We start from the raw sequence: 26,785 nt of genomic DNA on the forward strand, positions 1-26,785 counted from the left end.
GGAATCAACCGTAATAAAACAACCGTTGTCGCTTTTACACGGAAAAGAAAACTGGATCACATGATAACACTGTTACAAAGACCAAACATTCTTCAAGGAAAAGGGTCCCATTTCACCAATTTAAATAAACAAAATTGTCAGAGGCGCATTCCAACGCTCCATGATCCACCGGGTTCCCTATCGATAGGGCGTTGCAAGAAAACAAAAACAAAAGGGCATTCCGAGTTTGGAGCTCCATGAAAGTACTTGGTATTTCAGAGCAGTTTCTTATTTTATTATAAAAAATAAAATAAAATAAGAAACTGCTCTGAACTAAAATGAAAAGAATGAAAGCACATGAAAAATGAACATAATTGCTTCTCTTAGCATAAATAAAATATATAAAGGTTTTTTAAAACCTATTTTAATACTTTTATCAAATAAAAATTTATCTATTTTTTTAATGAAAGGAGCGGGCCCACTCCCAGGACAAGGAAATGATTTCTTTTCACAGTAAAAAGGGAATTGGCTCACCGGATGGTACCAAGTACTTTTATGGAGCTCCAAACTCGGAATGCCCTTTTGTTTTTGTTTTCTTGCAACGCCCTATCGATAGGTAACCCGGTGGATCATGGGAGCGATTGGAATGCGCCTCTGACAAGTTTGTTTATTTAAATTAGTGAAATGGGACCCTTTTCCTTGAAGAATGTTTGGTCTTTATACTGTAATAGAAATTAAAAAAGAGGTCAAATATCTGGACATCACACTCGATAAAACACTGATATTTAAGAAACACATCGGCTCCACCATTATGAAGGCGATGCGAGCTTCGATGGTGTGCAGAAGAATAGCGGGGAAGAACTGTATATGTAGACCGGAAACCCTGCTTTGGATGTACACCATGATGGAAAGATCTATGCACTTACATCTACTTACATGCGGAGCCGTGGCCTTGGCCGATAAAGCAGAACAACAAAAAAGAAAAGAACTCATAAAAATACAGAGACTTGCGTGCATCTGTATAACGGGAGCAATGAGAACATGTCCCACAATTGGTATAGAAAATATATTGGGATTAATCCCCCTACACCACATGGTAATGAGGACAGCCCAGAAAACTATTAGTACCATTAAACAGAAACTTCGAACAGGAATAAAACTAAACCAGAGAGACTGCAACAAAATAACGAAGGACCATCCGATACTCATAGCTCCAAGAGACGGCATGAACAGGTGTTAGAATTCAATCAAAACTTCCAAATAAACCTAAGTACCAAAAAAAGAATGGGAACGAGAGGAAAACACCTCCTTTAAGAAAGGCACCATCATCTTTTAGTACACAGACGGATCTAGAACACAAGAAGGTACAGGGGTCCTGGAACCATACACTCAGAACCCATGGGAAAATACACAAGTATCGAGCGAAGTTCACGCAGTCGAGACATGTACTCAATTCAACTTGACTAAAGGGTACAAAATAACATGTCAGATGTCGAAGCAGCCATCAAAGCACTAAGCTCAAATATCATTAGTTCAAAGGTGGTGTTGAACTGCAAAACCAAATTAAACTTTTTAGGTACGCAGAGCAAAGACAGCCTCTGCTGGGTCCCAGGACACATGGGAGTAGAAGGCAACGAGAAAGGGACACCCTTCGAAGGAATCGAAATCGGCTGCTACACCGCTGATAGGTCCCGAACCCTTCGTGGCATAGGAACCCACACTATCAATGATTACAGGACAAAAGGACAATGAAGAAAATGACTCAGACAGAAGGACAAAAAGAAAATGAAGGCACAATGGAATTCACACATTGGACTCAGACAATCCAAGAATCTCCTAACAAATTTCGGAAGGAAAGAAGTTACAGAATGTGTCAAAGGAAGCAGGAATAAACTGCGAATAGATTCTTAACAGGACACTGGAAGCTAAATGGACACTTAAAGAAGATTGGAATAATCCAAGTCAGCATATGCAGATTCTGCAAAGAGTCAGAGGAGACACCAACACACCTACTAAGAAACTGTGGTGCTACACTTGCCTATAGGAAGAAGTGCTTTGGGATGTACAATGTGAACATAGAAGAGATTCAACCACTGAAACCGGGCTTACTAATCAAGTTCCTTGATGAAATATGACCTACCGGTGTGCTATACGTGGGATGCAATAGTTCTTAAAGGGCGCAATACATTACACCCCGACTAATACATCTAATCTCTCTACATCTACTTGACATACTTACAAATGGTTTTTTTTTTCAAAAATATCGGCACCTCGAGGGTTGATATAACCTCTGCCGTTGCGAACTCTCGTAAAAAAATTGGAATTTATTGGTCTTAAATGTCCGGTATTAAAAATTCAAATTTTCTTATGTACCAGAGACCTTTAACTTGAATTTTAGTTGTAATTTGCTCGAACTTTGTACTTATCTGCATTTTCAACTGTATAAACGACCTAACAAGCAAATATGCTAATTATTTCTTACAGTGAAAATAGTGAACATTGGTGTTAAATGTTAGGATCGTGTAGTCAGATAGAGAAGTTTTGTAGGATGTCGCACAAAAGTTTAAAATATGGACTTGGATGTATTCGTTTAATTTAAATTACTTTAATATCCCAGCTTCAAAAAAAGCCAAATAAACAGAACTAGCGAAAGAATAGACTATAATTATGTAAATGTAGGCGTTTAAAGCGAAATTGAGAAATGTTAATGTTCTAAATTAAACAGAGGGCCTGAGAGCTCCGGGTCTTCCGGAAGGCGAATCACTCTTCACCGGAGGGTGAAACCGAGCTAGGCGCTGATTAGCCTAGTTCCATGTAGCCCCGGGCTCCGAATAAATTTAAGGGGAATTAAACTAAGGTGTCTTTTCTCAACTTCTCCACTTGTTTTTCTAGGTTATCGGAAAGTCTCTTTCTCGTGGTTCTCCGTTTTCTACGGCCGAAGGGCGAGCCCCGAACCGGGAGAGAGAGTCCGTCCCTATTGACGAGGAATAGGCCGGCAATTAGTATAAAAACAGGGAAGAAATGACTGGTTGGTAATCTTTACGAATCGGCCTACATTTCCGGGCTAAAAATCGGTGAGATTATTTTGCTTCTAGGAATTTTTAGAAAAAATGATTAAGATAATGGAACCAGTTCATCATCAGTACAAAGAACTATTCTGATCCGCATCTTCTCCATCATTTTAATTACAATTTACCTAACAATTTAGCACAACGGTTTTTTAAAATTGTAATTGATTTATTTATTTACAAATTGTACTATTTCAACAGCAAGAGATAGATAGATAGCTAAATAGATAGATACATAGATAGATAGAGAAAAAGATATAGATAGATAGATACAGAAAGAGATAGATAGATAGCTAAATAGATAGGCAGATAGAGAAAGAGAGAGAGAGAAGACAGAGAGAGAGATAGCTAAATAGATAGATAGATAGATAGATAGAGAAAAAGATATAGATAGATAGATACAGAAAGAGATAGATAGATAGCTAAATAGAGAGAGAGAGAGAGAGACAGAGAGAGAGATAGCTAAATAGATAGATAGATAGATAGAGAAAGAGAGAGAGAGAGAGAGAGAGAGAGATAGAGATAGAGATAGAGATAGAGATAGAGAGAGTAAGTAAGTGAGGGAATGCGTATCTTGAAAAAAGCAAACCACTCACATGACACTGGAACAAAGTACAAACAAAGTTTGACACCTATTATAATATATCTATATATATTATAATTAATATATCTATATATATTACAATTAATATATATATATATATTTATATACATAATAACTATTATATCTATAAAATGCATTGAAAGGGCAGGATAGCTCAGTCTACGCTACGCTAAAAATCTTCAAATGGATATTGATATGAAAAACTTTTTTTATTATAACCAAACAAAATTTATTACAAAAGTATATCAACTGTTTATACTAATTTTCTTAACATGCAGTAGAAGCAATTAATTAAGGTTTTTAGTTGAGATAAAAATGTCAATGGCACGAGCGGTATTCGAACCCACGATCTTCGGCTTGATACGCCGCTGCTCTACCACTTGAGCTATCGTGACCTCAATCCACTCGGACACCAACTTCCCACCTCAACCGCACCTTTTGAATTTTCCCTCCTTTTTGCCATTTTTATCTCAACTAAAAACCTTAATTAATTGTAAGATATTAATTGGTCAAGCGGACCACGAAATTAGTGAATTTAATGATTTAAAATGAAGTATACTTCACTAAAGCTCTCCGTGGCCATTTCATTTGTACTCGGGAATCCAATCCGATTCCACGACATTTAAAAAATGGCAAAAAGGAGGGAAAATTCAAAAGGTTGGGTTGAGATGGGAAGTTAGTGTCCGAGCGGATCGAGGTCACGATAGCTCAAGTGGAAGAGCAGCGGCGTATCAAGCCGAAGATCGTGGGTTCGAATCCCGCTCGTGCCAGTGACTTTTTTATCTCAACTAAAAACCTTAATTAATTGTAATATATTAATTGGTCAAGCGGACCACGAAATTAGTGAATTTAATGCAGAAGAAGTTTAAATCTTTAGTTTTGTAGACAACTGACAAATAATGATTGGTTAAAAGACAGAAAAGATCTAAAAATAAAGGATTATGGATAAACAAACACACACACATACTGTAAGAAAAAATAAAAAGGGAGAGAGAGAGAGAGAGAGAGAGAGAGAGAGAGAGAGAGAGAGAGAGGAAAGGGATTTAGGTTTTATATTTACCTAAATTTTATTTTTACTGGATTAAGCGTTTCTTCTCCCCCGACCAGATAGCTTGACACGCAATCACAGTAAAATAAATAAAGCTTCTTGTCTTATTCTTGGCTGAACTTATAAAGGCTGTTTTCTGCCACTCTGAATATTTATAAGTGCTTATTGAATTGGTAATGTACAACTAGCTGACCAGCAATTATACTGAGTTTTGTTCGTTCTTGCTGCAGTAGGCCTGTAAGTTTAGGCGAAACTTTCTTAACAAAGAATCCATTCTTGGATGTTTTACCACTAGTTACGTGTTTTCAATATGATTCATTCGGCAATTGTTCCTTTTGGATGTTGACTCACAATTTTACAATTCTGGTCTTTCTGGTGCTAGAGTTAAAGTACCTCCCGGACTAGAATTAGCCTCTTTCTTACCTCTTTGGATCGAGACAAGAGACTTTTTTTCAGATTTCCTACCTCTCCGAGGTATTCGGCTGTCCTATGTTCTGGTGAGGCTTTGAGCGCAGCTTGGATGTAAAAATAGTTCCTTCATATATTTTCTACAATTGGAAGTTGGTTTAACTCGCAAAACGTTTTTTTAATAATGAAACAAATTTAAAACAAAATTTATTAACAAATAAGACTGATTATGTACAAGAGGAATTAATTGGTTCGTCAACATTGAGGACTCTTCCTTTGATTCTTCGCCCAGTAGTAAGCCGCTGCTACGCCGGATAACAAAGCTAGGACGGACAGGGCGATTGTGCTTCCGAAGAATGCCTTCTTCGTCAAACATAGCTCGCCCCTGTCCTGGGACGGCAGTGATTGAGGAATGTCCTCGGGAAGGAAGACCCGGATCGTCCTGGCAAGAAGCATACCTTCCGTGTCGTTCACAGATCTCCTTCTACGAGTCGGTTCGAATTTCTGCAAAAATCACGAAAGAATAAAAGTTTGTGACTTTTCTATTGATTTTTTTAAAAAGATTTTCACCTGGTTAGGATCGTCGCAAGGTGGCCTGCAGTCAGTCTTGCACAATTGCACGTTGCACTCCATCGTCAGGTCCATCACGTCTGGGAATTTAAACGCCTGAAAGTTATAACGAATGGATTTTTTTTCAGTTGGCCCATTGATATTTCCTATTGCTATATTGATGCTATATTGAGATTATATAGCAGATTCCCCATTAGCAATGAAATAGTACAAACTGGACTGCTACAAGGAAATGTCTTGAACCCTTCTTGTACTTGATACTCATGTTGTGCCAACGTCTAAACGTATGAAATCTAGTGCCTAGTTTGCAGTTGATAATATGGTGCTATGAAACTGACACAATATCAACGCAAAAAGATCTTCTTTGTTTGGGATTGAAAGCTAACTGGTGCAGCAAGTAAAATACTTCTATTAACTCCAGGAAGTCAGGATTAGTCCAATTCAATCACATCCAAAAATAAAACCGCTATTTTGTCACTACTACCACTGATGTCTTCTTATTTTGACTCCAGATTGACGTTAACAGACCAATCAAATATGTAGTTACTCAAATTCTTCAATCGATAAAACCACTGAAACAAATCCTTGACTATAGCTCACCCTGATCATGCAAAATAAAAAGGTGTATTTTTTATCCAAGATTTGCCAAATTTGCACTTATTTTTGAGGCCTATGTGGGAAGAGTTTTTGCCCAGATCATACAAATCATAGTTCTGACAATAATTACACCAATGTACCATGGTATACCCGTCTCAATACGACCGAAAACCTTCCAATAGTATTCAAAGTAATTGAATCCTCCTACAAAAGATCGCCCATCATGGACATGCTCTCTAATGGTACAACTTGAGAATAGTAAGCCATCAGCAATATTTAAATACAAGAAGCCTTAAGACGTTGGCAGGAAAATTATTTTAATCCAAGCGTACAAGGTTCCAACGAAAGAGCCGGATGATTACGATATCTTCAATCTTACCTCAAGTCATTAAAGTTTTTTTGGTTTTGTTTTTTAAATAGGCAGAACAAGACATAAATGAATATAGTTAAGGTTTTAAGTGACTATAAAAAACGAGTTACCCTAAAATAAGCATAAGCTAAGGCTGCTCCAGTCTGCTGGTGTCTAGAATACTGGAAACCGGCCATGAGCTTTTCTTTGAGTGGGCATCCTCTGGAGTCTGTAAGCTCTACAGAATTCACCCCGTCTGTCCCTCGGCATTCGCCGACTCTCAGCTGGAACGCCTCGTCCCCATCGACTGTGACTAGGAGGGTCATCAAATCGCCTATCTGCACGAGTTCCGATGCCCCCGTGGCGTAAGGTCCCCGGCCGGCTTGGATCTCCAGCCTGGCTTTGCCCGTGTCACCGCTGAACGTTACCAGCTCTTGGTTGAGCGAGTTGATCATGAGTCCAGTACGAAGCGACTGGTCGATGCTCCCTTCCCAAAGGCAGCGGACGCTCCTAACCGAATCCCATACTTCAAGGATGCCGGGCTCGTTTTGTATGACGAGCGTGTTTTCCAGATACGCGCTTTCTCCTTTGGAAAACCCGTCGATGAACTGCGTGCCGCATGTGTCGAGGTAGAGAGTAAAAGTGTATTTAGTCAGGCCGGAATTCGGTTGAACGTGCCTGCATTCTGGCGCGTTGTGATGACCCTGGTAAAACATCAACCTATTACCTTCTCATCTGCATAAATTGTGAATCGCTTACCTTTGAATAAACTATTCCGTTATAAGGCTCGTTAAATTCTAAGTCCACAGTCATCTTATCTTTGGAACAATCGACGTTTAGGGCGTGGATGTGGGGAGGGTGAAGTCCCGATTGTTGAACACTGTCTCCTTGCTTGGGCTGAAGTTGCTGTTGCGTCTCGAAGCCGTTTTGATTCGACTGTGAATTTTGATTCAGACCTGTCTGAAAACCTTGTTGATTCTGTTGCTGGGTCTGATATCCGTTTTGATTATGCGTAGTGTAGTCATTTGTATTTTGTTGGTATTGAGGGGTAAAGCCGTTTTGATCGTTCCTCTGTTGTGACTGACTGAACTGGAATTGTCGTTGGGTGGTAAACCCGTTTTGATTTTGTTGCATTGAGTAACCCTCGCTCACACTTTCTTTCGATACACCTGCCTGGTATCCATTCGTGGTTTGCTGGTATACTTTCTGCTCTTTTTCTTGGCTCTGGAACGGAGGCTGGAATGTGCTCTGGATCTGTAAAACGGTCTTGGGCGTCTGAAACGGTCTCGGCTCCTGAGTCGAGCTGCCGAGGTCGGCAGGAAGGTAAGCCCTAGACGGATCCTCGTTCCTCACTAAAATCAGATAACCTTACAAACCAAGAACTCCACTTATAATTTTCTTACATTTACCTTTTCTGTTGACTTCTTTGTACCTCGATTGAAGCCAACTGAGAATGTCCTCAACAGTCCTAGAGTCATTCGCATCAACCTTCTTCGATTCTACGACAAGCAAAATGATAATAAATGAAAATCACTGATTTATGCAAATTTTTATAACAACCTCGAACTTTTTTCTGCGATGTCCTTCTATAGAAGAGAGCATGATCTTTCGGTTCCTCACCCACTACTACACAGAGTAGGAGGCATGCTTGCACCAAGAGAATATTCAGGATCATGGCGCCACTGTAAGAAAAAGGAAAAAATTACAAAACTCTCCGTTTTCATAAATATTAAGACAATCGAATCCTGATTACACAACATTTGAAAAAAAAGGGAAGGTAGAGTGGGGTGGGGATCGAAGTCACGATAGATCAAGTGGCAGCGGCTATTTAGCCGAAGGTCGTGGGTTCGAATCCCGCTCGTGACACTGGCTTTTTTATCTCAACCAATACCTTACATAAAGATTAATTAATTGAAAGAAGTTGTTTGGCCAATCGGACCACGAAATATAATGGATAAATATTAATATTTTTTGGGTAGAGATCTAACAATATTGCACAAGCAGCGGATAGCCGCACTACTGTACACGTTACTATCGTTTCCTAATTTTGTTTAAAATATAAGTAGACTCTATGGAGCATACTAGCTAAGCAATTTGTTTAGTTTAACGAAATCAGCAACGACATTTTGGTTCATAATTAAATACCCAACAGGTACAACCATCATGTTTACATTCTGATAAAACCTAGTCGTCACCCTAGGAAATCGGGATCGACGACTAGCAAGGAGTGATAAGCCTCTCGTAATAATTAAAAATGGGAATGAGATATAGCTTTCCTGACAGCTTACGCAAAGGTGGGGAGTTAGAGAAATCTTCTCGACTCTTCTTCCTTCTTCGGCCTCCCTTGACCTTTCGAGGTCAGTGAAAGTCTCGACGAGCAAAACCCTCTTTTTTAAAATTATAATTGCAAAACTAGTCAGGAAGTGACTTTTGACTTTTTTACCTACATTTGGACATGCATTTCCGGTTTCTGCGGGTGTCAGACTACCGTGCGCGTAAAACGATGGTGTGAGGTTCAAGCACGGCTAGTTGCTTGGAGGCCATGGCCGTACAGACAAAAATTCCACTTTTCACATCATATTTATTTCATTTTTAAAAATTCACATGAAAGCCAAGTTAAATTTGGTTATTTAAATATTTTTTTAAACTAATAATTGCAAAAAATAAATGTAAATAAGAAAGCGACAATTTACTAATTTTAAGTTTGTGAAAGTAATTGACTAAAAAAAAGTTAAAAAGTTTACGTAATAAGGATCGTAAAAATCATGAAAAAAAGATTTCAAAATATCATCTTTACATTGTAATTAATCTGTGATTTTATTAGTTTAAACGATACTATATTTATTATAAGTTTAATATGGCAGGATGATGGAGTCTGAAATCTCCTGCCAATTATAACAATGTGTTAAATACAATCGACAGGTGTTATAAAATTGTTCATTTAACAGCTTTAAGTTCGTGTAAATAAATATAACTGTTCTTTGGACACTTCGGCGTGTTTTTTACGAGAAGTACGAGTTGTTGATTTTGGTTTTTGTGCCAGGACTGTTCACATTGCATTCGAGATGCATTGCTGTGTCGGTTAGATTCCCGTTACCGATTAAACAGCCTTTCTCCACATAAAACGTTTCAAATTGGGTTAGCGATTTGTGAGGCGTTTACGAGCCCTAGCCCCGGGATGGGAATGAAATCGCCGAAGAAATGGGTGAAAATTGCAAAAATGTCTGGGACGGATAGCGGATGATAAATAAACCTAGTATATATATTTTTTTTTTCAAGTTTGAGAAACTGGATTGCAGCAAACGGGACAAAAATTGAAATTTTAGAAAAAAAATCTCGAAATAATCCGACCCTTCTGACAAATAGCACAAACCCGACCAATTAAGTTGCCGGAACGAGTCTGTCATGCGGGAGAAGCAAGGACAGTCGGACCAGGATTACTATATACCTGGCCTTAGTTGATTCAAACCGAAACGAAATATAAAAATTAGATTTTGGGGAATCATAATTAAACTTAGTATATAATGTCTATTTATTATATATCTGTAAATAATACATTACAAATCTGTTTATACAGTTTATACGCCTGCCTAAAAATTGATCAAACAAATCAATTTAATTCAAGGGAAAATTCAAAAGGTGGGGTTGAGATGGGAAGTTAGTGTCCCAGTGGATCGAAGTCACGATAGCTCAAGTGGTAGAGCAGAGCCGAAGATCGTGGGTTCGAATACCGCTCGTGACACTGACTTTTTTATCTCAACTAAAAACCTTAATTAATCAATTTGATATTGACGAAAGACAAAAATTATCATTTTTTTAGTTTATGTTAGAAAAGATTTCTTCGGCGACAATATTTCATCAAAGTCTCTTCTTCTTTCTTCCTATCAACATAGAAAACAAACCAAATAATTTAAATAAGACAAATTAGTCTTAAAACTTCATTGTTTAAAATAAAACACCTTTAAACATATTATGTACCTACAATATAATACAATTATAAATCGGAATCAATGTTGCCACCAGTGTTGCCCATACATGGGATGGAGGGAAAAATAGTGTCAACATAGTCCTGCTCAGCTAAGTACGCACTAAACTTAACAACCGTACTTCCCGGAATCAGTGTTGCACACAGTGTTACCCAACTCAAGTAGTTTATACGACGTTAAATATTCAACAAATTTATTTATTTAATATTGTTGAAATATATGTATTATGTACTCTCAATACATGCGACAAATATAAATAACATATCGAAAATCATATTTATATATGTAATTCAGTTGACACTATTTTCCTTCGATCTCTTGTTTGGGCAACACTGGTGGCAACACTTCTTCTGACTTATAATTAGGCTATTCTCTTTAGATTAATTAAATAGTACATTATAAAAAATGTATAGTTATTTATATATATTCAAAAAACACTAACGCAATACTACAAATTTAGACGCTCTCAACTTTGTTCGCATTAAACTTAACAACCACATTTTCATAATCAGTGTGCCCTGCAGTGTTACCCAAACAAGGTAACAACAGAGAAACAGCCTCAATTGTTTTACATATTTATTCATATAGTTTGTACAATGTTAAATATTTAACAAATTTATTTATTTAATATTGTTGAAATATATGTATTATGTACTCTCAATACATGCGACAAATAAATAACATGTATCGAATATTATATTTATATATTTAATTCAGTTGACACTATTTTCCCTCGATCCCTTGCTCCGGCAACACTGGTGGCAACCCTTCTTCCGATTTATAATTTGGTTATTCTCTTTAGGCTAATCAAATAGTATTTTATTAAAAATGTATAGTTATTTGTATACATTCAAAAAACACTAATGCAATATTATAAATTTAGACGTTCTCAACTTAGTTGGCATTAAACTTAACAACCACGTTTTCATAATCAATGTGGCCCGCAGTGTTACCAAAAACAAGGAGGGAAAAACAGTCAACTGTTTTACTCATTTATTCATGTAGTTTATACGACGTTAAAAAATGGATAAATAAATTAAATTAAATACTATGTTACATGTATGAAGACATGAAAGTCATCGATATGCCTACAATTTATGAAATATATATGTGTAGGTAGTAATGTTAATATATTTATATTATAGACACCTAAATATCTACGATATATTAAATAAATGTTACATATTTCATGTTTATACGACATATTATTTATGTACATTTAAATTGGAGAGTTCTAGAAAAAAAAGGTCTCGACGGCGCCTTGGTGAATAATAATTTAGGAAAAATAACTCGATTAAGGCGAAATAACTCTGAGAGTCGATGAACCTCCGGCTCAAAATTTTCTTAATACCCTGGTCCGCCTACACTCGCTAGTTTTGTTTGTCATTTTCCTATCTCGTGGTCGGTTTGTACGTTATTAAATAGGATGTGTTCTTTTATGAATTTCTACATACGCGTTAAATGAATTGAAATATTAAGATATTAAACTTCGGAAAACGCAAGTCTGACAGGGCAAAACAGCGAGAACAGGCGGACTGTTGCAAAGGAAGCTGCTTAATTACAGAAATGTTTGCCTTATCTCAACTCGCATTCACTGTAATGCGTTGATTCGAGCCGAAACGTGACTGGCAAACAGCGAGATTTAGGAGAGGCATAATTATGCCTTGTTAAACACTAGTTACTCTCTAATGTTGTCAACGGGGAAATACGTTGATAAGGACGAGAAAGTCGAGACGATTTGGTACAAGATTTTCCTTTTTGTTTACATTACTGCAAATTCGACAAATCCTTTTGTATACTTAAGCTTGATAGTACACAAAAAGGTGAAATTTCATTTCCTCCAGTTACAAAATTGTAAATGATTCAGAGGTTTTGACAAACCTTCGTACCGTTGCGTAATTTCAATTGCTGTTAATTTTCCCTTTTCTCTCTGTTATCGGAAACCAAAGACGATGCAGATAATCCCGCTTTCACTCTCGGGGAAACGTTTTGACCCCGGGGTCGGCGAGGGTCATCTCTTCCCAAATTATGACTCGAAACACATCGGATCGCGTTCTCCGGTTTTGACACGTAACGAAGAACGGAAACGTCTTCAAACAACTTCAACTGTGGTTTACAATTAGAAATTCGACCTGGTTAGGTCAGTGGTGTAAATGAACGACAACGGTTTTTTTAACGTCGACAGACCTAGACCGTCTTGGGATTATGGAGGTCATTTTCATACCCTGTCCTGGATCGTTTAATGTCCAATAAACACACTGTCTGCTCCATATACGGCCGATCTTCCATAAAAGGCTATTTTAAAAACTGTATTGGCAACTTCTATATTTGTAAAATTGTAGGCCGACGCAATTATTTTCTTATAAAAAATTTGTAAATTTTGTATGACGTTTAATACAAAAATCAATTCTATCAATTCGACGAGTTCTTTGTTTTCTTTTAATTTTTTTCAGTAAAGTAAAAAAAGTTAAGAATTACACACGAGACTGATCTTCAGAGTTAGGACCAAATCATCAGATCGAGTCCTTTGGAACACATTGTTTTTGTGAAGAATTTGTTTAGTGCCCTAATTATTTTTTTTACTGTTTATTGTTTTGTTTAACTTTACGGCTAAACAGAAATACGTATAATTATATTAAAACATCACCTAAAGAACTTATAACACTAGAAGATGATCTGGACCGGCATAGGGTCACTTGTTGGACCCACGGTCTTCAATCGCGAGTTTGTTGAATTATTCGGCATTGCCCCCTCTTTAGTGAGGAACAGCTATCATCAACATCATCCGATCGAGGCTGAGAAGGATGATGACAAGAGACTGATCTTCAGAGTTAGGGTCAAATCATCAGTTTGAGTCCGTTGGAGCATATTGTTTTGTGAAGAATTTGTTTAGTGTCCTAATTTTTTTTTACTGTTTATTTTCTTCTTTTTAAATACGTAATCAATAACTTTACAGCTAAACAGCAATGTATATTATGTACATTCGCGGGTTTGTTGAATTATTCGGCATTGCGCCTTCTTCAGTGAGGAACAGCCAGGATGTGGGAAAAATGAATTTATACAATGCTAGAAAATTTGAGATAAAAAAAATGAATTCAGTCATTCAATTCAAATTCTTTTTTTTAATCTATGTAAAATTTTCTAGCGATTTATAAATTCATTCTTTTAACTAAAATTTTCTAGCATTGTATAAATTCATTTTTTCCACATCCTACATGTAAAACTGTAAAATTTAAACAATGTTTATAAATCCCAGGCCCTGAAGATGATCACAATAAAGATCGAAACGTTGGCATGATAAGGAAAATGTTTTTCTAAAACCTACGTCACCCCACCTCACGATCTCCAAATAATCGTTTTCTAAAAAAATTTGTTTAATGCCCTAAATTTTTTTTCTAAAACCTACGTCACCACCTTACGATCTCCAAATAATCGTTTTCTAAAAAAATTTGTTTAGTGCCCTAAATTTTTTTTACTGTTTATTTTATTCTTTTTAAATACATAATCAATAACTTTACGGCCAAACAGCAATGTATATTATATTTTTTTAGATTAAAAAAATGAATTTATTCATTCAATTCAAATTCTTTTTTTAATCTATGTAAAATTTTCTAGCAATGTATAAATTCATTTTTTTCCACACCGTACTTGTACAACTGTAAAATGTAAATAATGTTTACAAATCCCAGGCTCTGAAGATGACCAAAATAAAGATCGAAACGTTGGCATGATAAAGAAAATGTTTTTCTAAAACCTACGTCACACCAAACCCCACCTCACGATCTCCAAATAATCGTTTTGTGAAAAATTTGTTTAGTGCCCTAAATATTTTTTACTGTTTATTTTCTCCTTTTTAAATACATAATCAATAACTTTACGGCTAAACAGCAATGTCTAATTATGTACATTCGCGGGTTTATTGAATTATTCGGCATCGCGCCTTCTTCAGTGAGAAACACCCATCATCAACATTAGAAGATGATCCGATCATGGCTGAGAAGGACGATCCTTTGGGTAGATTGATGTTTATCAAGGGTAAACCGAGAAATATGCAAATCGGCTGCATTCTGATTTCTTGTCTGTTACTTTCTTCGGCTAAAGAGATAACTGCATTTTCAGAATAGGTGGATAAAATCTGCGTGATGTTGAGAAAAGGCCCGCAAGTGTGCGTGGGCTTTTTGCCAACTAAGTACAAGTATTTTGATTAAGCGGACCCGGAAATGCCCTTTGGCCCCACCAAACTCGCTTTTTATTCTCTATTCCCATGCAACTCGGCGGGATTTTTAGGCTTTGTTCCTCCGCGTTTACGTAATAGTTCTCACGCCATCCTGGGAGTGTGAAAAACAGCGCATCCTCGATACGCGTAACTGGGTAACGGACGTCTCAATTCCTTTGAAAAATTCTTAAATAAGCTATTATTTAACCGTGATGTATACACAAATAAATAATCTCGAGAGGGGAATTTTATAAAAGGGAGCCGCGGGATTGAATGTTTTAAAGCTTCAGCCCCGTTTACTTTAAACGCTCTGAATGGAAGTCGTTTGACATTTAGGACAGTCGGGCCTGGATACGTAGATGGCACTGAGACCGTTACCTTTCGTCTCCTTTTCTCCGTAATCTCTTCAGGAAAAAAGGAAATAAAGTATTTAATAAATCAGAAGCCGGTTCGACCCAATGAAGCCTGAGACTTTCCAGTAGTCTTAATCGGTTCATAAACGTTAAATATAATTTAAAACCTCAACTGTGTGTGCTCATTGCTTATTAATTCAAGCAGTAAAAATCTTTGACAGTTTCCTGAGTTTTATTTGTTAACGTTTTACGGCGGCTAGATAAATCTGAATATGAACGTTGGAAAGTTTTCGCGTTGAGGACCTTTAACCTCGGACTTTCTTCCTCCTTCTCAACGGCACCTGACGTTTACAGCTCGGATGTACACGACGTGAAATAAAGGAAAAAGAAAGCCCGAATCGCCCACGACAAATCCCGATAATGACGGGAGGCGGGCCTGTTGAAATAGAAAGGAAGGAAGGATCCACGGTAGACGACGAAGATGCTGTTTGTTTGCTGAACGTGAAAGAAGAAAACGTTCCGTCCAAAACTGAGAATCGTGAGTGACGGAGGAGAGAAAAACCTCTTAACAGCTCGTTTCTCTTTACGTTTTGAAAATTTGTAAGGCTCGCATGGCCTTCTAATTAATATTAATTTTTTTGGAAGTTTGGATCATGAGTATAAGAAGAAAGAAGAAAGTGAAAACATAAAAACAATATTGACTGTTAATCAATTTATACTCTGTAGTAAAATGACGTTAGTCGATTGCTAAAACAAATTGGTTCCATAGTGCAAAGTTAGTTCCTTTCTCTTTTTTTTACATAAAAAAAAAGAGTCGTCGTCCAATGGGAGTGTAATTTGTAAGGCTTACATGGCCTCCTAAATTAATGAATTCATATTTTTTTTTTGTAAGTTTGGATCGTGTGATGGATCAATGAATGTAACAAGAAAGAAGAAAGTGAAAACATAAAAAAGATTGACTGTTAATTAATTTGTAACCCTGTAGTAAAATGTCGTTAGTAGATTGCTAAAACAAATCCATAGTACAAAGTTAGTTCCTTTTTCTTTTTTTTACCTGAAAAAAAAAGAGTCGTCGACTAATTGAAATGTAATTTGTAAGGCTCACATGCCCTCCTAAATTAATGATTTTTTTTTTTTTTTTTGTAAATTTGGAACATGTGATGGATCAGTGAATGTAAGAATACAGATAAGTGAAATAACTCTGAAATATAGATTGCTAATCAATTTGTACCTCTGTAGTAAAATGACAGTCGTTTGCTATTGTTTTATCAATCGACTAACATCATTTTACTCCAGAATTACATATGTAAACATATAATATATAATATGCAATATATATTGCTGTAAAAAAAAAGTAGAGAAAAGACATTTTTAATTCACACAAATAGATTTTTTTTCTTTTAATCAACAACGTAATATGTCGAATTGGCTTCTTTTTTTCTATTCTGTGAAAACAGCGAAAATAGACGGACCCCGGGAAAAGTGATCAGTGTGCATCCGACATGAGTTCATCCCAGGCCAGACTACCACACTTTAAAAGCTTAAAGCTTTCCGACAGATTTTGTAATTTGTAAAATTTACTTTCAAGGTTTTAAGCTTGTATAAATTCGGCACAAAGATAAAGTGAAAAGTTTGCAAGTAATGCCGCTTTTACCGGGGTGAAATTTGGAAAACCGGCAAAAGTTTAATAAATAACACGAAGGTAAATAAAATATACATCTCAATATATAATTAAAAATAAATATATCTATGTAAAAAAATAAAAATTTGGTACATTTTGCACTCTCGTACTCTAAATAAAGCATGGAACATTTTATATAGCGTATATTGACGTCTTTTTTTTTATTATTTTAACAAATATTTAATTGATCCGTAATTAAATATTAATTGTATAAGCATAGCTTGATCGTATTCAATCATCCTGGCCCGCTTAATCTTGCTAGATTTGTTTTTATAGCCATTTTTTTAAATCTTTAGTTCTGTGCGTTATTAAGTCAACCGTGAACTTTATAAAGTTTATGCAAAGGTGTCTCGGTGTGAGATGCGTTATAAAATTGTGCCATATTCATTGGTTAGTCTGCGCGATATTAATTCGGCTGAGGCCTTTCGTGAAGTGTTCAGACAAGAAATGAACCAAAAACCAACTGTAGACGATAGCGATATGGCGAATCACGTCTGATATTGAGTTCTTATACAGGTGATCATCAATAATCATACTGATATATTAGCCCTTAGCCACGTCCAGTGGTTGTTCTGTGCGTTATTAAATCAGTCGTGTCCTTTTATAAGGTGTTCAGCCCTCAAATGGACCAAAAACCGACCATTGAAGATGACGGTAAGCAAATCATATAACTATGTTTTTATACAGGTTGTTCATCAAAGATCATCCTGATTAATATATTAATCTTTGGCTATATCCAGCGGTATGTCTGTCGTTATTTTGTCAGCCGTGGCTTTTTCTAATGGACCAACATCCGAAAAATATAGGAAGCGGACGATTGTGACATTCTGCGACTTTTAAAACTCTTAGAAATTAGAAGAAAAAAAAATAGAAAATTGGAAAGTTAAAGAAAATTAATTTGAATAAAGAGTGAGGTATTGTTTACAAGTTTTATAAATTAAAAAAAACATAGAGGATATATTTGATCAATGTTTGCACTTTACCGCATGAATAGACATTTGTATTTTATTTGATATATATTTTTATTTCAATACCGTAAGCTCAATAGTTTAATAATTTTAAACCTAATCCGCTATGATCATCCTGGTCCGTCCAGTTTCGCTTGTTTTATTCGTACAGATACAACTTTGAAGGTGTATGTCGATGTCATAGGAGTTATGACGCTATCTTTAGTTGGTCTAGGATTTTCTATACGAAACACCTAGGAGAGCTAGCGAGAAGAGGCGGACCCGATATCGTAGGCAATCAAGCTGCAGGTTCTTCATCTTCATAATTTTTTTTTCTGTTCAAGGTTGTAATAATGTTCTGTTGCATATTTAGACGCAACTTTTTGAAAATAAATTTAAAAATTGACGAGCGTTTTAAAGACGTACCTTGTTTTTAGAATAATCGCGTCCAGCAATAATAATCCTTCACCGTTTTGGTTTGAACTTAGGATGGCGAAGTTCCCCAGTCCTGACTCAGGGCGTCAAATTCCGTCAGGCTTTCTTCTCAATTTGACCAGGGCGAAAAGTCAAAACGTACTGAGCTCCGCCTCCACGGTTTAATCGCGTTTTATATCCCTGGATGGCGAGGGAAGAAGAGATTGTCTTTCGGCGAGGATGAGCCTCCCACTCGGCGGAAGAAAGGGAGAGTGGCGTGGAAAAGACCGACGCTCGATCTTACTCGTACATAACGTAAGCATGATTTTAAATAATATTATATATATTTTTTTTTCAAATACAAACAAAAAACAATAAGTATTACTGTGCTTCACTGTCCTCTCTATAATAGGTTCATACAAGCTCTCCAGATTTAGCGGTATCTCGACAATGCATATTGTAATCGCCAGTGTGTCGAAGAAAGAGCGGGATACACTTAGATTAATGGACAATGACATAATACGACACACACACTTAATTCCAATACAAGAAAGAAATGAATGCGTTGGAGAACGACAGTTTGAGAGTATAATGGCAAAGGCCGCTAGCCCATTTTCCATCGATTCTGGGGAATGGAGAAGAACTTTGAGGAAACCAATTCCTATGTTATTTAAGAGAACACCTTTGTGTGCAAGTCTGTAAAGGTAGTTTACAACAACGCTTACTGGCTATTGTACCTCGCAGACAGTAAAAAGGAGGAACAGTTTGAACTGTCTGTATTCAAGGCAGACAACCTGAATCGATATAATAAACGATAACGACTTCTAATAAAACGTATATATTGTTTCCTAAGTAAGAAAGTTCTTATTTGATAAAAATCTTGTGTTTTACTAATAAAATAAAATTTACAAAAATAAAATTGTAGTCTATTCGTTTCCAATATTTTTCTCTGACTGCCTGTATTGAACTGTCTATATTGATTCCATGTGTCAAAAATAGCAATATAACAGACAAGTATTGAATAAGGCGAAAAACCTAAACGCGTCTGATAAACCAAATTAATCGGAACAGATCAAAATACCGGTTTAACGAACCGCAAACCACACGAAGAAATCGTACAATAAATCTATTATCGCGAAGAACACAGGTCAACAGTTATAGATGACCTGTTTCGATGTAGGTCTGTCAGAAACGGGCAGCGAGCAGATCAGAAAAGATTCAGCCAATTCAATGGATCAAATCCCATTTTTTTACAAAAAAGTAAGACAACTGTCGAAAATATAGGTTGATTTAAACATAGTTCTTGAAAGAAAACAGCGAGAATAAGCGGACCAAATAAGATTCGGTGTTAGAGTTAGCATATTTAGCCTTAACCTATTCCAATGAATAAAATAAGAACGAACAACATAAAAATTTTTTTCACAGATCAGCTATGTAAAAATTATCTGTTTCATCTTAACGTCTGTTTTGATCAGAGGTCAACGAGCATAACCGGTGACGTGAAGATTCAGGCATCTTTAGCATGATAATATAATCCAATGACTTGTCAATGAAACTATCAATTAACATATGCATAAAAAAGTTAAAATCGTTTTTCTTATATATTTAATTCGAAAACCAGCAAATTTATAATCCAGTGGATTTTTTAACTATTTATATCAATAAAACAAAAGATATTAAATAAAAACAATAAAACCACGTAATCATTTTAATTAAGTTAAAATCATCTATAGCCTATTATAGACTAACCTATTATCCCACCTTCAAGAAGGAAAAATCATAAGATTAACTGTTGAGGTCGAAATATAAGAAAACATCGTCTATAGCCTTTGCAAGAAGTCTGTGGGACCAAAACAGCCAGGAGAGGCAGACCAGATAACTAAGCAAGTTGTACCTTTTTTTACATATTTTAGTTTCCTTTGTTTTTGTACTTTTTAGTGTTTTTTTTGTTTTGAGTTTCGTGTTTGTGTTTATGTGTGTTTTCTGTTTCTGCACTGTTGTTATATTTTTGTTTTTCTTTCGTTTCATAAAATATTTTATCATGTTGTACGTGTACGTATGTGAGCGTGTTCGGTTTTAATGTTTCCTTTTTATTTTATTTTTTTTTTTTTACGAGGGTTCGCAACAGCAGAGGTTATATCAACCCTCGGGCTGCCGGTGTTTTTGAAAAAAAAAGCCCATTTGTAAGTATATCGGGTTCGAATGCAGGGCCGATGGATTCGAACCCGGGACCTTTACCTTAGAGTGATGAGCGCTGTGTCAACGCCAAAACCGTTGCGGCCACCGACGCCCTTCTAGTTGTTATTAATTCCAATATTATGTTTAAAAAATCTACCCAAAAAAACTAGTTTTTCTAACATACCAACCAAAGGTAGTTTTCTCGTGTTGGAAATAATCAATTTAAGTCTTCGTTAAAAAAAAAGAATCCTGGAAAACCAAAGTAATCAATGTAATAGAGTCTCGTGAATTAAGGCTGGGGTCAGAATTAATTCACGAGACTCTATTACATAGTAAAGGCTGGTTGATTGCATAGAAGATATTACATTCAGCAGCATCTCCTCTTTTACAGAAACATCAAAGCAATCAGTAAAATCGTTGAAAACAAGGGCAAAAAAGCGAGGGTAGGCGGACCAGATAAGACATGAAGGCGTTACTTATTACTATCACTACATACAAAAAAACATAGCCCAGTGGATCCTAGGTTTGACGCTGATTTCAGTATCAGTAATCACGTCTTTCAGTTTAAAATCGTCTGCGGTTTGGAAGAAGAATATCGGACAAAAAAAAAAGCGAGCGTAGGCGGACCAGACAGTCGTTTCTGGCCATTTGTTGTTCTACTCAAACCAATCCAATTAACTGTCAATAAATGCACAACTAAATAAATTCAAACTGTCTTAACTGATTTATAGTTAAGCGTCCTTTGGCTGTGGTTTTGAACATGCACACGAACAGCGAGAACAGACGGACCAAAAAAGTTACTACAGACCAAACTTTTAGAGATTATAGAGATTACAACATAATGTGAGTAGGAACCATCTTTTTTAAAAAGGATTGACCAAACTTTTTGTTCTAAGACGGAGATAGCGAGATTTTTTATCCTAGTTGTAGATTCTGGTCCTATATTGACCATGCAGATCCTTCGCTGTAAAACAGACATAAACAGCGAGCAAAGGCGGTCCCGAAAAGCCACCTAGTCGTCACTAGTTTAAAATTTACATTTAAAGAAAACTTACTATTCTGAAAAAAAATATGTTTGATCTCGTTTTCCATATTAGGTTTTGGGCCTAGAGATGGTCATCCAGATCCTTCGCTGTATACCAGAGATAAATAGCGATCATAGGCGGACCCAAAAAGCCATCTATTCGTCACTAGCTGAAGTTATATTTAAATAAAACTTATTATTCCGAAATGGGGGAATTTGATCTTGTTTTCCAAACTACAGGTTTTGGGCTTAGTTAGACGTTTAGTCATGCAGATCTTTGGCTGTTAGTGCCTGACATACACACAAGCCATCCAGTCATAATGTTGCTAAATTTAGAAAACAACATATATTGGGTTGTCCGGAAAATAATGCAGGATTTTGGTATTAAACAAAAAAAAAGAAACTAGTTACTTTAAAGCAATGTTCTTTAATCAAAATAATTTCCCATACTCTCAATACATTTCTCCCAACGTGTTGGTAACTTATTAATTCCGTCTGAGTAGAATTCAGAATTTTTAGAATTGATAAAGTCAATAAATGCATTTTCCAGTTCCGTTTGATTTTTGAATATTATGTGTTGTAAGTAGTGGTCCAGGTGTCTAAAAAAATGGTAGTCAGTAGGCGAGAGGTCCGGAGAGTAGGGTGGGTGAGGCAAAGTTTCATAGCCAAGCTCCAATAATTTTTGTGACGTTACACGTGACACATGTGGTCGAGCGTTGTCATGCAACAAAATGGGCCCTTTCCGATTGACCAAAGAGGGCTTCATTACTGCCAATTTCTGATGCATGGTATTAATTTGGTTACAGTATGATTCAGCATTGATGGTTTCGCCAGGATTTAAGAAGCTGTAGTGTATTAAACCAAATGAAGCCCACCATACCGTAACCATTACCTTTTTTTGATGAGTTGGGGGCTTTGGAAAATGTATTGGAGCTTCTCCTTTGTCGAGCCACTGTCCAGAACGTCTAGTGTTATCGTAGAGAATCCACTTTTCGTCACATGTAACAATTCTGGCCAGAAATGGGTCATTTTTGTTTCGACAAAGAAGTGATGCACAAACATCAAAGCGCTGATTTTTTTGGCGATCGTTTAATGAGTGTGGAACCCAATTTTCGAGTTTTTTCACTTTTCCAATCGCCTTGAGGTGGTCAGCGACGGTCGTTTTACTGACTTTGAGTTGCTCTGCAAGTTCTCGAACAGTTGTTTTGGGGTTTTCTTCCACCACTGATCGCAGAACATCATCATTAAGAGAGGAAGGCCTTCCACGACCTTCTTCATCTTCAAGGCTGAAATCTCCCTCCCGAAATTTTTTAAACCACCTTTGCACAGTGCACTCATTAACACAACCCTCGCCCCAGACTTGGTTAATGTTTCTAGCCGTTTGGGCTCCGCTTCGGCCGAGTTTAAACTCGTAAAAGAAAATCGTACGAAATTCTCGCTTTGACATTATAAGGATGACTGAATTATTTCCAAGTAGCGGAATGCTACAGAGGTAAACAAACAATATCATTTGGAAGAGGATTAATAAGTGTTGACATTCATACAAATGAGTAATCCTGTAAACGTAAACAGAATATTTTATATAGATTTTTTTTAATGAAAACTTAAAATCCTGCATTATTTTCCGGACAACCCAATAATTCAGTTGATTACTTAGCAATTTATGCCAATAAAATATAAAATAGCAAAGTGAAAACAATAAAATCACTCGATTTAAAATCGTCTGTAGTCTTTGGCATAAGGCTGCCCGATAAAAGCGGACCAGATTGGTTTTGACTAACTGTTCATATTAACAAGTTCATTCAGAGCATTTCTTCATTCGATAATTTGAAAGTTGTATATTGGGTCTTAACGGGTGAAACCAATTGTCCAAGTTTGATGTGGAATATCTGATTTTCTTTACGGAGTTTCGTGAATTTTATGGTAGTAACGTTATGCAGTATGTGCCTTTAGGAACAGAAATTGAGCCAGCTGTAAATTAATTCGTATGCCGGTGTCAGTGAGCTGCTTTTTACTTTATTTTCTCGTAGGAAGATCCTGTCGTATCAGCTTTGATGGTTTCTGGTCGAATGAGGTTCAAAAGTTCAAATGTTTTGATCTGGTCTTACGCAAGTCTCCCATTGTGGACTTGTTTTATTCAATACCTTCTTCAACGATGTGGTCAATTAATTAAATTTTGAAGGGTTTTTTTTTATAGCCTTTTGTTATATTACAGAGGACATCCCTGCTTTCCACGATTGATGCATTCTTAATGTGCTCAATTAACATTAATAAATGCTATTGCATTTGTTTCTCGTTCCTTTTTCGATTCTGTATCCTTTATTTCATTGGTGGTAGTCCTTTTGAAGAGATAGATATGATTCTAGATCTGGAAGTTGTCTCTAACAACAATTGCCCTTTTGAGGACCACTATTCCTACATTATAAAAAAAACGTATAGGTGTCTGGTGTGACGTAGGCCCTGAAGATGATCTCAATAGAGATCGAAACGTAGGCACGATAAAGAAAATGTTTTTCCAAAACCTACGTCACTCTAGACCGCATCTCACGATCTCCGAATAAAACGTATAGGATTGGATTTGTAAAAATACTCACATCTGACTTTACTTTCGGAATTGACACTATATAGTCCTTGGTCAGAAGTGTTCTGAAGAATGTTTGGTGTGGTCCCCCACGTGTAAGACTCATACTGCTGGCACGGAACGAATACAAATTAGAACTTGTGAATATCTTTTTGTCAAATCTGGACTTGGTTTCTATCGTATGATGCAGATTTTAAAGTTTTGAATTTAGTTTCGTCGGATTCACGCCGATCCGTCGCTTTTCTGATTTTTGCATTGGAAGACATTTTTGACGTTAAGGTATTGTATGGTGGAAAAGGATACTAGAAAGCGGGGTTTGTATTCCCCAGGCACTGCAGCCTTCTGGCTTATTGTACCTTCCTAGTTCCTTAGTTCAGTCAATAGACTCAATCCTTCTTCTTAGAAGTATCAGGTCACTGACTGTTGCTGCTGCAATTTGATTCCCTAAGTCTTTTCCGTACGTAAGGTTAAACGCATTGAGCGCATTCGAAGATGATATGAGTGACTGTTTCCTCCTCCTCATTACATAATCTGCAAATGGGATCATGGGTAACTGTTGTGTAGATGTTTTCTCAGATGCCAGTGACCGGTTAGTAATCCTGCCACTCCTGTAAGTTTGGCCCTCTCCAATTGCAGCAGTGTTTTTGCCAGTCTCGGGGAGGGTTGTTTCATCATAAGTTTACTATGTCTAGCACCGCTAGAATTTATCCACTTCTCCTTTTGTTTTGTTTGGATCCATTCTGCGATAGAGGATTCTATATTTGTTTTTGTTATCCCAAGAATAGGTTCGGGGCCTACGTATGGTCTTGCAGATCCTCCTCTGGCCTGTCTGTCTGCTTTCTCGTTACCCAAAATTCCCCTGTGCCCTGGCACCCAAGATATCATCAGGTTGTTGTCTTTCCCAAGGTTTTGGAGATTTTGGATGCATTCACTGACTAATTTTGATGTGATTCTTTTACATGCTAATGCTTTAATGCTTGGCTGTCTGATCTTATGAGGATTTTTTTGTCCGTGTAACCTCTTTTAAGATTTTCCAGGGCACAAGCATTGATGGCATGTATTTCTGCTTGAATGACCGAAGTGTACTTCCCTAATGAGTTTGATTGCTCATGTTTTGGGCTTTTACAGAAAACGCCTGATCCTTCGTTTGTTTTGGAGCCATCTGTGTACCATATCATCGTATCTGATGCTCTCTTGTGTACTTCCTCTCCTTTATAGTCCGTTGAGACTTTATAGGAAGTTGTGAAGTTCCGGGTTCATATAATCAGTCCCCATTTCTAATAATGGGTGTCTAATTTTGTTGATTATGGTTGTATGCCCGAATTATTTAGTTCCTTTCCAATTTAATTGTTTCTGGAGCCTAAGTGAGCTTTTCCTAGCCTCTCCTGGTATGAATATTTCCAGTGGAGGTAGGTTTAGCAAAGTTTCTAATGTAGGGGTTGTTCTCATCGCCCCTGTGATACATAGGTTTGCTAGTCTTTGTATACTGCTTAATGTTTGGGTAGCTACTCATTTTTGACGGAATTGTCCACGCCCCAGAATTTCTTTCTCGGCTTTGTTTTAAACTCCCTAATAGTAATCTGCGATTTTACGAGCTGTTTTATGTTCCGACTTGCAGGACGAATCGGTCCTCGACTAAATGTGTCGTCAAAATATACGCTCTAATAAATAAGTTTAAAAAAAAAAGTGACCCATTTGTCGACAGTCTGGGTTTTCAAAAAGAAAATTTATAAATGTTTGAAAACATAAGGGTGAAAATGTCATTATTTTAATGTGTTTATTTTGACTTTAAATTGTAAACTTAGATCTGTAATTTCGTATTTTATTGTGTTGTTTATTTGTATTTAGTTTTATTTCGTTACAATTGTAATTCACATAAGGCATTTTTTTGTAATTTATTTTTATTTTTTCAGTGATAATATTATAATAGCGTATATGAATTATGTAATTGACTGTCCTATCCCGGGGTTTTGTCCTCGTTTGAACTAATTGATGGATAAATAATTGAATAAATTGTAGAATTACAACCACGAAGGAATTTGACCAGTTCACATTCTTTCTCATGTCAACTGGATAAATTCTACTTCTTTTCAAGATCGATGACCCTCAAGCTGGGTGACTAAGTTAAAAAAGGGCAAATAATGATACTGAAGATTTTTAAAAATTAATTATGTTGCTGTTATGTTTTAAATATTTGGTGTATAAATCTAAGAAATTAAATTTCTGATTTTATTCCCAGATTGACTTCAGAAAAGTGTGTTCAGGTTATTACTCTATAATTAAAAAATGTCTTATTCTATTATTATTTTAAAAATAACTGAGAGTTAGAGATTTTAGCTTAACAAAAGAACAGATAGATATTACTTGTATTTGATTGGAAATTTTTTTAAATTAATGCTACGAAAAGGTGAACGGTGTTTTTCCTGTTAACAATTGTTTATCCAGGTTATCTGCATAAAATTAACTCTTCGGAACTGCTTTTTAGGGTAGACCGTAATAGCGACACCCTTTTCCACGAGGAAGCTTTGCCATAACAGTGGAGGATTACGCTACAGAGGTGAAACTCTCGTCCATGGGAATCTCCTAATTATCCCAGAGAAGAAAAGACGAACGGGCATCAAGAAAAAGAAAAACGAGGCGTTGTTAAAAACAAGTTTTTACTGTTTAATCTTTGTTATATACTTTTTTAAAATTATTCTTGTTTTTTTTTTTCATATCAATTTACAAATGAAAAATAAAAAGGCCTTATAAATATATTGCTATGCGAATTTGTTTAAATGCT

At 36.3% G+C, this 26,785-nt stretch overlaps 1 protein-coding gene across 1 annotated transcript; it reads right to left on the reverse strand.

Annotated features, from left to right (window-relative positions):
* Positions 1-5,334: 5,334 nt before the first annotated feature.
* LOC106662096 lies at positions 5,335-18,421 on the reverse strand. Its single transcript, XM_014385905.2, has 7 exons — positions 18,233-18,421; positions 8,184-8,305; positions 8,033-8,122; positions 7,383-7,975; positions 6,755-7,327; positions 5,678-5,773; positions 5,335-5,611 (listed from the first exon to the last, which is right to left on the reverse strand). The coding sequence occupies exons 2-7, from the start codon at positions 8,296-8,298 to the stop codon at positions 5,363-5,365; spliced, it is 1,716 nt and encodes a 571-aa protein (XP_014241391.1). The 5' UTR covers positions 8,299-8,305; positions 18,233-18,421; the 3' UTR covers positions 5,335-5,362.
* Positions 18,422-26,785: the final 8,364 nt, after the last annotated feature.

Source organism: Cimex lectularius, unplaced genomic scaffold (assembly GCF_000648675.2).
Source record: "Cimex lectularius strain Harlan isolate CLEC.00 unplaced genomic scaffold, Clec_2.1 scaffold3, whole genome shotgun sequence".
Lineage (NCBI taxonomy): Eukaryota > Metazoa > Arthropoda > Insecta > Hemiptera > Cimicidae > Cimex > Cimex lectularius.